General features: G+C 47.4%; 1 protein-coding gene across 1 annotated transcript in view; it reads left to right on the forward strand.

Annotated features, from left to right (window-relative positions):
- Positions 1 to 14,739, forward strand: part of LOC120019926 (cadherin-7-like) — a 112,396-nt gene that overhangs the window by 37,130 nt on the left and 60,527 nt on the right. The window contains exons 3-5 of the mRNA XM_038963337.1: positions 675 to 794; positions 5,839 to 6,006; positions 8,245 to 8,432. Of these exons, the coding sequence (XP_038819265.1) occupies positions 675 to 794; positions 5,839 to 6,006; positions 8,245 to 8,432 (476 nt within the window). The remainder of the gene's footprint in view (positions 1 to 674; positions 795 to 5,838; positions 6,007 to 8,244; positions 8,433 to 14,739) is intronic.

Consider the following 14,739-nt stretch of genomic DNA (forward strand, 5'->3'; position numbering starts at 1 on the left):
TTTCATATAAAGGCAAGACAAGCTCTAGCCTACCCCAGGCAATTGCTACAACCCTTCTGTACTCTATGGAACAATTTCCTTATAAATGGGGAATACGGTGGCCTTTGATATAGACTTAGGGTTGCAATATTCTGGTAACTTTTCCCCCAAAATCCCCAGTTTTACGGAAATCGTGGTTGGAGGATACCGTATTTCCTGCTCATTCTCTTTTAATTCCGGGAATCTTCCGTCTGGATTCCATTCATCAAAACTTGATGATGTGTTGATACTTTGAATCAGCTGTGTAGTGTTAGGGCAAAACCAAAAATGTACACCCCTTTGTGTCCCCGGGACCAAATCAAATCAAATCAAATGTATTTATAAAGCCCTTCTTACATCAGCTGATGTCTCAAAGGGCTGTTACAGAAACCCAGCCTAAAACCACAAACAGCAAGCAATGCAGGTGTAGAAGTACGGGGATCAGGATTAAGACCACAGGTGGATAAACATCAGTTTCTAACCGGGTCCTCATGGGATCAAATCCTGGTCCACAGCTACTTCAACTCAAATATTTCCCCCCCCGAATTTCTCTGTCCGGTCGGTTCAACTCGGACTCTCAAATAAATAAATAAAAAAGAGGAAAAGGCTTTTTGTAATTTTTTTTTTTTTTGTGACTGAATTATTTGTTATTGCAGGCACATCTGTGGTGACGGTGGTGGCGACAGATGCGGACGACCCCACGTATGGAAACAGTGCCAGGGTGGTGTACAGTATCCTTGAGGGCCAGCCCTACTTCTCCGTGGAACCAAGAACAGGTCAGCAATACATCACATCACAGTGGTGTGTACTATCAAAAAAAGCAGGCTCTTTGCTCTCTGCTGTCGTTTATACAGTAATTATACACCAGTGATTAAACCTCAGCAGGGTTATTTATTTATTTTTATTACAAAACTGTGAAATATGAGAGATATTGGAGAATTCTGACATTGTTACACAGCAAAGTCAAGTTTCCCCGAACAATTAGATTGAAAATGTATTTTAGAGCGTTTTTATGTTTTGTCAATCTTCAGTTTATAGATTAAAATGCACGACTGAGTGTTTCCTCACATTGCCCGATGACGTTTGTCCCGTCTTGGCGGAAGACGTCGCGTTTTGAATCAACGCTCATTCATTTGAATTGTGTAGCTGGATCGGGTCCCTGGTGTCTGATGAGTTTTGATCAAGTTGTCCCTCAACACCACTTCAGCTGGCAACACAGCGTCTGATTGAGGCAGATGTAAACCTCAAATGCAATCAACGTGTTTTCATTACCGTACTCTTTTCATCACGTATAATGTAGCCTCGTCATCAGTTAAGACAACAAGTCTGTTGATTAAGCGTTCTCGAGAACGTGTTGCTACAGTCTAGTAAGAGTCAGAAGGGAAGGGAAAAGGAGGGAGGCTTTTGATTTGAACTCGGTGACGTTGATTCAGAGGAATAGCTAAATATATATCGAAAGACGGGAATGTGAAACGGATGACGCTTAAGTGAACAAAAAAAGTGAATTATGATGAATCCGTGTTAGGTTGTGTGTAGAAAACTCTCTCGGAGAGATTTTAGAAGAAGATTTCTCTGTATCTAGATGATCTGAAAATACAGTGTTGACAACAATATGTTTCTAGAGGAATATACTGTATTTACATTTGGATTTATAGTATGCAACGTCATACCTGCTATCATCCCCTTATTATTTCACCTTATAATTGGATGTACGTCACTTCCAAAGGAGGAAATAATGCTTTTAGAAATGAGTGTCAAACTTCCTTTTTGACAAAGCCTCTCTCTGTCTTTCCATACATATATATCAAAGGTTCCTACTTTCGCTCCTCAACGGTGGTTATGATGGTTCTCCTGATGTTAGGGAGGGACAGGTGTACCGTAGTCTGTTTCCAGATTAAAAGCCTCTCGTCTGTCATCAAAGACAGTGTTTACAACCTATTGTAACGCGTTGCCTCTCATTACATCAGATGCATGAACCAGAGTGCTGACCATAGGCGCCGGAGTCAGACTGTAATAATGTTCCTGAGTTATGGAGCATTCTCCAAGGATTATTCTAGAACACAGCAACATGGGCATTGTCATACCAGGGAGAAAGTATTCCCAGCGAGCATAAGTGGTTGCAATGACGTCTTTTATGACGTTGTGGTTAGGTTGTGTACTGGCTGTGTCACGTTCCTGACCGGTTTTCTGTTATTTTGTATGTGTTTGTCGGTCAGGGCGTGAGTTTGGGTGGGTAGTCTATGTTATGTGTTTCTATGTTTGTTAAAGGGTGACCTGATATGGTTCTCAATTAGAGGCAGGTGGTTTTCATTTCCTCTGATTGAGAGCCATATTAAGGTAGGTGTTTTCACATTGATTGTTGTGGGTGGTTGTCTCCTGTGTCTGTGTTTGTCGCGCCACACGGGACTGTTTCGGTTTATTTGTTTGTTCGGTCGTTCGTTTTGTGTAGTCTGTTTTCCCTGTTCGTACGTTCTTCGTTACATGTAAGTTCTTACGTTCAGGTCAGTCTACATTCGTTTTGTTATTTTGTTTAGTATCAAGTATAGTTCGTTTTTTGTCTTGTTTAATAAATATAATGTCAAACTACCACGCTGCATATTGGTCATCTGATCCGTCTCGCCTCTCCTCGTCCGAGGAGGAGGAAGAGCTAGAGAATCGTTACAGAACCACCCACCGAACCAGAACCAAGCAGCGTGAGTTCGAGCAGTGGCCTACGAAACAGGAATCCTGGACATGGGAAGAAGTATTGGAGGGAAAAGGACACTGGGCTCATATTGGGGAATATCGCCGCGCTCGTGAGGAGATGGAAGCAGCGAGAGCCCAGGAGCGGTGGTATGAGGAGGCAGCAAGGAGACGTGGCTGGAAGCCCGCGAAGAAACCCCAAAAATTTCTTGGGGGGGGGGGGGGGGCTAAGAGGTAGTGGGCCAAGGGCAGGTAGGAGACCTGCGCCCACTTCCCAGGCTAACCGTGGAGAGCGGGAGTACGGGCAGACACTGTGTTACGCAGTAGAGCGCACGGTGTCTCCTGTACGTGTGCATAGCCCGGTGCGGGTTATTCCACCTCCCCGCACTGGCAGGGCTAGATTGAGTATTGAGCCGGATGTCATGAAGCCGGTCCTACATATCTGGCCACCAGTGCGTCTCCTCGGGCCGGCATACATGGCACCAGCCTTACGCATGGTGTCCCCGGTTCGCCTACATAGCCCGGTGCGGGTTATTCCACCTCCCCGCACTGGTCGGGCAACGGGGAGCATTCAACCAGGTAAGGTTGGGCAGGCTCAATGCTCAAGGGAGCCAGTACGCCTGCACGGTCCGGTATTTCCGGCGCCACCTCCCCGCCCCAGCCCAGTACCACCAGTGCCTACTCCACGCACCAGGCTTCCAGTGCGTTTCCAGAGCCCTGTTCCTCCTCCACGCACTCTCCCTATGGTGCGTGTCTCCAGCCCAGTGCCTCCAGTTCCGGCACCACGCACTAAGCCACCTGTGCGTCTCCAGAGCCCTGTACACACTGTTCCTTCTCCCTGTACTCGTCCTGATGTGCGTGCCCTCAGCCCGGTGCCACCAGTGCCGGTACCACGCACCAGGTCCATAGTGCGTTTTGAGAGTCCAGTGTGCCCTGTCCCTGCTCCCCGCACTAGCCTGAAGGTGCGTGTCCTTAGCCCGGTGCCTCCAGTTCCGGCACCACGCACCAGGCCTACAGTGCGCCTCATCCGGCCAGAGCCATCCGTCTGCCCAGTGCCATCTGAGCCATCCGTCTCCCCAGTGCCATCTGAGCCATCCGTCTCCCCAGCGCCATCTGAGCCATCCGTCTCCCCAGCGCCATCTGAGCCATCCGTCTCCCCAGCGCCATCTGAGCCATCCGTCTCCCCAGCGCCATCTGAGCCATCCGTCTCCCCAGCGCCATCTGAGCCATCCGTCTGCCCAGTGCCGTCTGAGCCATCCGTCTGTCCCGAGCCATTAGAGCCGCCCGTCTGTCCCGAGCCGTCAGAGCCGTTAGTCAGTCAGGAGCCGCTAGAGCCATTCGTCAGTCAGGATCTGCCAGAGCCGCCAACCAGACAGGATCTGCCAGAGCCGCCAACCAGACAGGATCTGCCAGAGCCGCCAACCAGACAGGATCTGCCAGAGCCGCCAACCAGACAGGATCTGCCAGAGCCGCCAACCAGACAGGATCTGCCAGAGCCGCCAACCAGACAGGATCTGCCAGAGCCGTCAGCCAGCCATGAGCGTCCAGAGCCGTCAGCTAGCCATGAGCGTCCAGAGCCGTCAGCGAGCCATGAGCGTCCAGAGCCGTCAGCCAGCCATGAGCGTCCAGAGCCGTCAGCGAGCCATGAGCGTCCAGAGCCGTCAGCGAGCCATGAGCGTCCAGAGCCGTCAGCCAGCCATGAGCGTCCAGAGCCGTCAGCCAGCCATGAGCGTCCAGAGCCGTCAGCTAGCCATGAGCGTCCAGAGCCGTCAGCTAGCCATGAGCGTCCAGAGCCGTCAGCCAGCCATGAGCGTCCAGAGCCGTCAGCTAGCCATGAGCGTCCAGAGCCGTCAGCCAGTCATGAGCTGCCCCTCAGCCCAGAGCTGCCATTTATCCAGAACTGCCCCTCAGTCCAGAGCTGTCTCTCTGTCCGGAGCTGCCCTTCAGTCCGGAGTTGCCCCTCTATCCTGAGCTACCTCTCTATCCTGAGCTACCTCTCTATCCTGACCTACCTCTCTGTCCTGAGCTATCTCTCTGTCCTGAGCTACCTTATCCCGGTGCTGCCCCTTGTCCCGGTGCTGCCCCTTATCTTAAGGTTACCATTTAAATTAAGTGGGTGTAATATGAGGGTGGTCATTCTAAGGGGGATACGTAAGCTGGGATTGACTATGGTGGGGTGGGGACCTCGCCCAGAGCCTGAGCCACCACCGTGGTCAGACGCCCACCCAGACCCTCCCCTAGACTTTTGGTGGTGCGTTCGGAGTACGCACCTTGAGGGGGGGGTTATGTCACGTTCCTGACCGGTTTTCTGTTATTTTGTATGTGTTTGTCGGTCAGGGCGTGAGTTTGGGTGGGTAGTCTATGTTATGTGTTTCTATGTTTGTTAAAGGGTGACCTGATATGGTTCTCAATTAGAGGCAGGTGGTTTTCATTTCCTCTGATTGAGAGCCATATTAAGGTAGGTGTTTTCACATTGATTGTTGTGGGTGGTTGTCTCCTGTGTCTGTGTTTGTCGCGCCACACGGGACTGTTTCGGTTTATTTGTTTGTTCGGTCGTTCGTTTTGTGTAGTCTGTTTTCCCTGTTCGTACGTTCTTCGTTACATGTAAGTTCTTACGTTCAGGTCAGTCTACATTCGTTTTGTTATTTTGTTTAGTATCAAGTATAGTTCGTTTTTTGTCTTGTTTAATAAATATAATGTCAAACTACCACGCTGCATATTGGTCATCTGATCCGTTTCGCCTCTCCTCGTCCGAGGAGGAGGAAGAGCTAGAGAATCGTTACAGGCTGTTTAAGAATGTTTTATTAATGTAATTTCATCAACAATAAAAAAAAATATGTTGTAATCCAATTATTTGACGAGATAAACACCTAAATATGACGTATTTTAGATGGTGTCTTAATCTCGCAAATTTAGCCCGCTGGGTTGGTGGTTGTGGAATTTGTCTATTCTTTTTTTCCTATATGTATCATCTTATAATGAATCTGAGTAATTAATGAATCCGTTGATTCAAGCCGGGTGGAAAAATTGCCACATAGAAGACATAACAGAAATTGATTCATAAAACATACCAAGATATACCAAGTTATACTATAAATGAATGTCCTAAGTAAAGTGTTACTCCATCTTTCTTTGCAGGCGTGGTCAGGACGGCTCTGCCCAACATGGACCGCGAGGCTCGGGAACAGTATCTGCTCGTCATCCAGGCCAAGGACATGGTGGGCCAGATGGGAGGACTCTCCGGGACCACCTCTGTCACGGTGACGCTCACTGACGTCAACGACAACCCACCACACTTCTCTCGCAGTAAGAGCCTCTTTACTTTATCATGGTCAGTTAGCCCTAAACCCAACACCGCGGAACCTTGTTGGTTACAACTTGATGTTATTGGGGTTTATTTGAAAGCACATTAATACCCCCTAGATTTGATGTGGGCGCCCCGCGGAAAATCCAATTAACATAATAAATAAAGAAACACCAAAATCCGTCAGTTTAGACTAGAGATACCTGTTTTTTTGCAATGAGTCTCAATCCATCACATCCGCTGATATCGCCCTTCTGCATCTGCGGTGAAAGGTGGCAGAGCTAGAGCGGTGTTTGTCAGACCATTTGACAACCTGAAAATCTGTCTTCTCACGAAAAACGTCTGTAGCATCTGAACGGTTTGGCCTAAAAAACTATTATAACGTGTTTGCGTGGACACAGAGTGAAGGGAGTAGCCGGGCGATAAGCACCGCCACAGAGTGAAGGGAGTAGCCGGGCGATAAGCACCGCCACAGAGTGAAGGGAGCAGCCGGGCGATAAGCACCGCCACAGAGTGAAGGGAGCAGCCGGGCGATAAGCACCGCCACAGAGTGAAGGGAGTAGCCGGGCGATAAGCACCGCCACAGAGTGAAGGGAGTAGCCGGGCGATAAGCACCGCCACAGAGTGAAGGGAGCAGCCGGGCGATAAGCACCGCCACAGAGTGAAGGGAGCAGCCGGGCGATAAGCACCGCCACAGAGTGAAGGGAGTAGCCGGGCGATAAGCACCGCCACAGAGTGAAGGGAGTAGCCGGGCGATAAGCACCGCCACAGAGTGAAGGGAGTAGCCGGGCGATAAGCACCGCCACAGAGTGAAGGGAGCAGCCGGGCGATAAGCACCGCCACAGAGTGAAGGGAGTAGCCGGGCGATAAGCACCGCCACAGAGTGAAGGGAGCAGCCGGGCGATAAGCACCGCCACAGAGTGAAGGGAGCAGCCGGGCGATAAGCACCGCCACAGAGTGAAGGGAGTAGCCGGGCGATAAGCACCGCCACAGAGTGAAGGGAGTAGCCGGGCGATAAGCACCGCCACAGAGTGAAGGGAGCAGCCGGGCGATAAGCACCGCCACAGAGTGAAGGGAGCAGCCGGGCGATAAGCACCGCCACAGAGTGAAGGGAGTAGCCGGGCGATAAGCACCGCCACAGAGTGAAGGGAGTAGCCGGGCGATAAGCACCGCCACAGAGTGAAGGGAGTAGCCGGGCGATAAGCACCGCCACAGAGTGAAGGGAGCAGCCGGGCGATAAGCACCGCCACAGAGTGAAGGGAGCAGCCGGGCGATAAGCACCGCCACAGAGTGAAGGGAGTAGCCGGGCGATAAGCACCGCCACAGAGTGAAGGGAGCAGCCGGGCGATAAGCACCGCCACAGAGTGAAGGGAGCAGCCGGGCGATAAGCACCGCCACAGAGTGAAGGGAGCAGCCGGGCGATAAGCACCGCCACAGAGTGAAGGGAGTAGCCGGGCGATAAGCACCGCCACAGAGTGAAGGGAGTAGCCGGGCGATAAGCACCGCCACAGAGTGAAGGGAGCAGCCGGGCGATAAGCACCGCCACAGAGTGAAGGGAGTAGCCGGGCGATAAGCACCGCCACAGAGTGAAGGGAGCAGCCGGGCGATAAGCACCGCCACAGAGTGAAGGGAGCAGCCGGGCGATAAGCACCGCCACAGAGTGAAGGGAGCAGCCGGGCGATAAGCACCGCCACAGAGTGAAGGGAGCAGCCGGGCGATAAGCACCGCCACAGAGCGAAGGGAGCAGCCGGGCGATAAGCACCGCCACAGAGCGAAGGGAGCAGCCGGGCGATAAGCACCGCCACAGAGCGAAGGGAGCAGCCGGGCGATAAGCACCGCCACAGAGCGAAGGGAGCAGCCGGGCGATAAGCACCGCCACAGAGTGAAGGGAGCAGCCGGGCGATAAGCACCGCCACAGAGTGAAGGGAGCAGCCGGGCGATAAGCACCGCCACAGAGTGAAGGGAGCAGCCGGGCGATAAGCACCGCCACAGAGCGAAGGTGGAAAATGGTCTCCTCGATAACTTGTGTGCCTGGCCTGGTTTCTCTCCCTCCATCTTTTTCTCTTTCTGGATTTCCTTCTTTCTCCCCTTACCCCTCTCTCTCTATCTGTCTGTCTGTCTGTCTGTCTGTCTGTCTGTCTGTCTGTCTGTCTGTCTGTCTGTCTGTCTGTCTGTCTTTGTCTCTCTCTCTCTCTTTCTGTCTCTATGTCCCTCTGTCTGTCTCTCTCTCTCGCCTGTAGAAAGTTATCAGTTCAGTGTGGCCGAGTCCCTGCCGTTGGCCACGACGGTAGCCAAGATAAAGGCGCTAGACTCAGATGTGGGACCCAATGCTGAGATGGAGTACAGGATCGTGGATGGGGACGGCCTGGGACTGTTCCGAATCACCCCCGACCCAGACACACAGGAGGGCCTCATCACTCTGCAAAAGGTACTATCAGACCTCAGGATAAGACCCAGATGCAGACAGTTTGAAGTAACAAAAGTTTATTACAAAAAACAGGGGGCAGGAAAACGACAGGTTAAAGGGCAGGCAGAGGTCAGTTATCCAGAGCAGAGTCCTAAAGGTACAGGATCGTGGATGGGGATCGTGGATGGCAGGCTCAGGGTCAGGGCAGGCAGAATGGTCAAAACCGGGAAAACCAGAAAACTAGGGACTAGAGAGAAAACAGGAATACGAGGAAAAACACTGGTAGGCTTGACGGATACAAGACAAACTGGCAACAGACAAACAGAGAATACGGGTATAAATACACAGGGGATAACGGGGCAGATGGGCGACACCTGAAGGTGGTGGAGACAAGCACAAAGACAGGTGAAACAGATCAGGGTGTGACAGGTACAATGCAGACCTCTCCTCTAAGTAACCATTGCTGGAGGTCTCCTAGAGTATCGAACAGTCCTAGACTGATACAGTGTCTATATTAGCACAGTGGAAGTTGTGTCAGTCTCTTGGAGTTTGGAGTTGTTGATCAAACCAAGTGAGTTTTATACAAATTACATGGCTATGTGAATGCCCAATAACTGACAGTGTATGGGACAGAGATCAAATCACATTTTATTGGTCACATGCGTTGAATACAACAGATGTGAAAGTGTGTGAGTGACTTCAATATGCATGTGTGTATGTATTTGTGTGCGTTTGTGTTGGAGTGTCAGTGTAGTATGTGTGAGTGTGTGGGTAGAGTCTAATGAGTGTCAATCGAGCCACTGCAATGGACTTAGTGCAAAATAATTAATATAAATAAGTAAATAATAAAGGGTAGCCAATTTGTAAATTGTCCGGGTAGCCATTTTATTAACTGTTCAGCAGTCTTATGTCTTGGGTTTAGAAGCTGTTCAGGTGCCTTTGGTTCGAGCCTTGCCGTGTGGTAGCAGAGAGAACAGTCTATGACTTTGGTGGCTGGAGTCTTTGACATTTTTTTAGGACCTTCCTCTGATACCGTCTGGTATAGAGGTCCTAGATGGCAGGGAGTTCTGCTCCAGTGATGTACTGGGGCCATACGTACTAGCCTCTGTAGCAGATGCCAAGCAGTCAAATGTCAAGTAGTTGCCTTACCAAGCGGTGATCCAGCCAGTCAAGATGCTCTCAACGGTGCAGCTTTAGAACTTTTTGAGGATCTGAGGGCCCATGCCAAATATTTTCAGCCTCCTGAGGTGGAAGAGGTGTTGTCATGCCCTCTTCACGAACGTGTTAGTGTGTTTCGACCATAATAGGTCCTTAGTGATGTGGACACCGAGGAACTTGAAGCTCTTGACCCGCTCCACTACAGCCCCGTCGATGTGAATGGGGGTGTGCTTGGCCCTCAATTTCCTGTAGTCCATGATCAGCTCCTTTGACTTGCTGACGTTGAGGGAGAGGTTGTTGTCCTGGCACCACACTGCCAGGTCTCTGAACTCTTATCGTCGTCAGTGATCAGGCCTGGGGGCGGCCCATCAGGAAGTCCAGGATCCAGTTGGAGAGGGAGGTGTTTAATCCCAGGGTCCTTAGCTTAGTGATGAGCTTGGAGGGCACTATGGTGTTGAACGCTAAGCTGTAGTCAATGATCAGCATTCTCACATAGGTGTTCCTTTAGTCCAGGTGGGAAAGGGCAGTGCGGAGTGCAATAGAGATAGGCCATCTGTGGATCTGTTGGGGTGGTACGCGAATTGGAGTGGGTCCAGTGTTTCTGGGATGGTGTTGATATGAGCAATGACCGGTCTTTCAAAGCATTTCATGGCTACATATGGGAGTGCTACGGGGCGGTAGTCATTTAGACAGGATGGGGAACTGGCGCCTGCGGCCCCCTTATATAGGCCCGTGGATCAATTTCCAAAAAAATAACTTACTGTTGAGAGTTAGAACAGTAGAATACACACCTGCAAATTCGAAATTTGGTTGTGCATCAGCAGTTTTTCCCAGCAACAAAATATCCCATAAGGCTAGGGACTGCATGTGTGGGACTAACCTGATCCAGCTAAACAAAGGTCCAGATTTAAAACACACACACTTATGCCAGAACACATCAAAGCTTTCCAGGACCGGAGCTGGAGACCCTTGTTGTAATGATCGACCAAATGTCTTAGGGTTGAAAATACGTTAATAAAGCCACAGTCTGTAAGACGTCCCAGTAATTTCAACGAAAGAAACACAGTACAATTCTGGAATGTGAAGAGCTTGACTTCTAAATGTCAAAGGCTTCTTTTCACTTAATCATAAAGGTATTGACTCAACCCAAAATATAATTACCACTTAAAAACACTAAAGCTTCAAATGGAGTTGAACGTTTCTCTGCGACTTCTTTTCTTGTACAATTTGAATTAATTACAGACAGTGAGTGTATGCTGAATACCTTGCACTTGATATCTTAAAAAGCAATACTTTCATAACTCTGACTGGAGAATTATATTAGGAGCTCTGAGAAGGTAGAAAACATGTTAAGAAGATACTGCTTCAGAAGACATGTTAAGAAGATACTGCTTCAGAAGACATGTTAAGAAGATACTGCTTCAGAAGACATGTTAAGAAGATACTGCTTCAGAAAACATGTTAAGAAGATACTGCTTCAGAAGACATGTTAAGAAGATACTGCTTCAGAAGACATGTTAAGAAGATACTGCTTCAGAAGACATGTTAAGAAGATACTGCTTCAGAAGACATGTTAAGAAGATACTGCTTCAGAAGACATGTTAAGAAGATACTGCTTCAGAAGACATGTTAAGAAGATACTGCTTCAGAAGACATGTTAAGAAGATACTGCTTCAGAAGACATGTTAAGAAGATACTGCTTCAGAAGACATGTTAAGTGTCGCATATCTTTTTCTTTAAATCAATATTTTACCTTGGCACAGTTCTGTACCGTGAGTCAATATCACGACAGGGTTCAGAGATTGATGGAGGCTCATATGAGTTCAGCACACATCTATGTGTCTAAAGTTTTAATGGCACATGCACAAGTACAGTGAAATGCCTTTCTTGCAAAATTCATAACCCAACAATGCAATAACCAATTACAATGTATTATTAGAAAAAACACAAGAAATAAGAAGAAATATGAAGAACACAAGTAAGTAACCATACTATATACAGGGTCAGTTAATACCATACTATATACAGGGTCAGTTAATACCATACTATATACAGGGTCAGTTAATACCACACTATATACAAGGTCAGGTAATACCATACGATATACAGGGTCAGTTAATACCACACTATATACAGGGTCAGTTAATACCATACTATATACAGGGTCAGTTAATACCATACTATATACGAGGTCAGGTAATACCATACTATATACAGGGTCAGTTAATACCATACTATATACAAGGTCAGGTAATACCATACGATATACAGGGTCAGTTAATACCATACTATATACGAGGTCAGGTAATACCATACTATATACAGGGTCAGTTAATACCATACTATATACAGGGTCAGTTAATACCATACTATATACAGGGTCAGTTAATACCATACTATATACAGGGTCAGTTAATACCATACTATATACGAGGTCAGGTAATACCATACTATATACAGGGTCAGTTAATACCATACTATATACAGGGTCAGTTAATACCATACTATATACAGGGTCAGTTAATACCATACTATATACAAGGTCAGGTAATACCATACGATATACAGGGTCAGTTAATACCATACTATATACGAGGTCAGGTAATACCATACTATATACAGGGTCAGTTAATACCATACTATATACAGGGTCAGTTAATACCGTACTATATACAGGGTCAGTTTAATACCATACTATATACAGGGTCAGTTAATACCATACTATATACAGGGTCAGTTAATACCATACTATATACAGGGTCAGTTAATACCACACTATATACAAGGTCAGGTAATACCATACTATATACAGGGTCAGTTAATACCACAGTATATACACTGCTCAAAAAAATAAAGGGAACACTTAAACAACACAATGTAACTCCAAGTCAATCACACTTCTGTGAAATCAAACTGTGTCTTTTCATCCAGTGTGAATTCGCTGCATGCTATTGAGGACAATAATCATCTTTTCAGACCCACATGTGTAGATGATAATCACACAAGGGAACGGGGCTGCACCAGAATAAACCAATGTCAGGAAACAACGTCGGGCCCTCATACCACCCTCATGGAGTCTGTTTCTGACCGTTTGAGCAGACACATGCACATTTGTGGCCTGCTGGAGGTCATTTTGCAGGGCTCTGGCAGTGCTCCTCCTTGCACAAAGGCGGAGGTAGCGGTCCTGCTGCTGGGTTGTTGCCCTCCTACGGCCTCCTCCACGTCTCCTGATGTACTGGCCTGTCTCCTGGTAGCGCCTCCATGCTCTGGACACTACGCTGACAGACACAGCAAACCTTCTTGCCACAGCTCGCATTGATGTGCCATCCTGGATGAGCTGCACTACCTGAGCCACTTGTGTGGGTTGTAGACTCTGTCTCATGCTACCACTAGAGTGAAAGCACCGCCAGCATTCAAAAGTGACCAAAACATCAGCCAGGAAGCATAGGAACTGAGAAGTGGTCTGTGGTCACCACCTGCAGAACCACTCCTTTATTGGGGGTGTCTTGCTAATTGCCTATAATTTCCACCTTTTGTCTATTCCATTTGCACAACAGCATGTGAAATGTATTGTCAATCAGTGTTGCTTCCTAAGTGGACAGTTTGATTTCACAGAAGTGTGATTGACTTGGAGTTACATTGTGTTGTTTAAGTGTTCCCTTTATTTTTTTGAGCAGTGTACAAGGTCAGTTTAATACCATACTATATACAGGGTCAGTTTAATACCATACTATATACAGGGTCAGTTTAATACCATACTATATACAAGGTCAGTTTAATACCATACTATATACAGGGTCAGTTTAATACCATACTATATACAGGGTCAGTTTAATACCATACTATATACAAGGTAATTTAATACCATACTATATATAGGGTCAGTTTAATACCATACTATATACAGGGTCAGTTAATACCATACTATATACAGGGTCAGTTCAGTACCATACTATATACAGGGCCATTTTATTACCATATACAGGGTAAGTTCCAATTCCATATTTACAATGTGCTGGGATACTGGAGTGATGGAGGTAGATATGTATAGGGTTAAGCATACTATAAACAGGGTCAGTTCCAATACCATATTTACAATATGCAGGCATACTGCAGAGATGGAGGTAGATATGTATAGGGGTAAGCATACTATATACAGGGTCAGTACCATATTAACAATGTACATGGATACTGCAGAGATGGAGGTAGATATGTATAGGGGTAAGGTGACTAGGCAACAGGATATAAGATACACATAGTAGCAGCAGCTTGTATGTGAGAGGCTGTGCGTGTGTGTGTGCAGAGTCAGTATAAATGTATGTTCGTATTATATGTGAGTGATCAGATGATTGAGTGACAGTGTGTGAGTGTGTAGGGCCCCGGTGAGTGTGCATAGAGACAAAAATAAAAGGTCAATAAAGATACAAGGTTAACTCAGATAGTCCGTGTAGCTATTTTGTTAGCTATTTATCAGTCTTATTGCTTGGGGATAGAAGCTGTTCCAGAGCCTGTTGGTGTCAGACTTGACGCACCGGTACCGCTTGCCGTGCAGAAACAGAGAGAACAGTCTATGTCTTTGTGTTTGTATTTGTATTTATTAACGATCCCCAGTAGTTCCTGCCAAGGCAGCAGCTACTGTTCCTGGGGTCCAGCAACATTAAGGCAGTTACAGTGGGGCACAAAAGTATTTAGTCAGCCACCAATTGTGCAAGTTCTCCCACTTAAAAAGATGAGAGAGGCCTGTAATTTTCATCATAGGTACACTTCAACTATGACAGACAAAATGAGAAAAAAAATCCAGAAAAACACATTGTAGGATTTTTAATGAATTTATTTGCAAATTATGGTGGAAAATAAGTATTTGGTCACCTACAAACAAGCAAGATTTCTGGCTCTCACAGACCTGTAACTTCTTCTTTAAGAGGCTCCTCTGTCCTCCACTCGTTACCTGTATTAATGGCACCTGTTTGAACTTGTTATCAGTATAAAAGACACCTGTCCACAACCTCAAACAGTCACACTCCAAACTCCACTATGACCAAGACCAAAGAGCTGTCAAAGGACACCAGAAACAAAATTGTAGACCTGCACCAGGCTGGGAAGACTGAATCTGCAATAGGTAAGCAGCTTGGTTTGAAGAAATCAACTGTGGGAGCAATTATTAGGAAAT

The sequence above is a fragment of the Salvelinus namaycush genome, chromosome 25 (genome assembly GCF_016432855.1).
Source record: "Salvelinus namaycush isolate Seneca chromosome 25, SaNama_1.0, whole genome shotgun sequence".
Taxonomy (NCBI): Eukaryota; Metazoa; Chordata; class Actinopteri; order Salmoniformes; family Salmonidae; genus Salvelinus; species Salvelinus namaycush.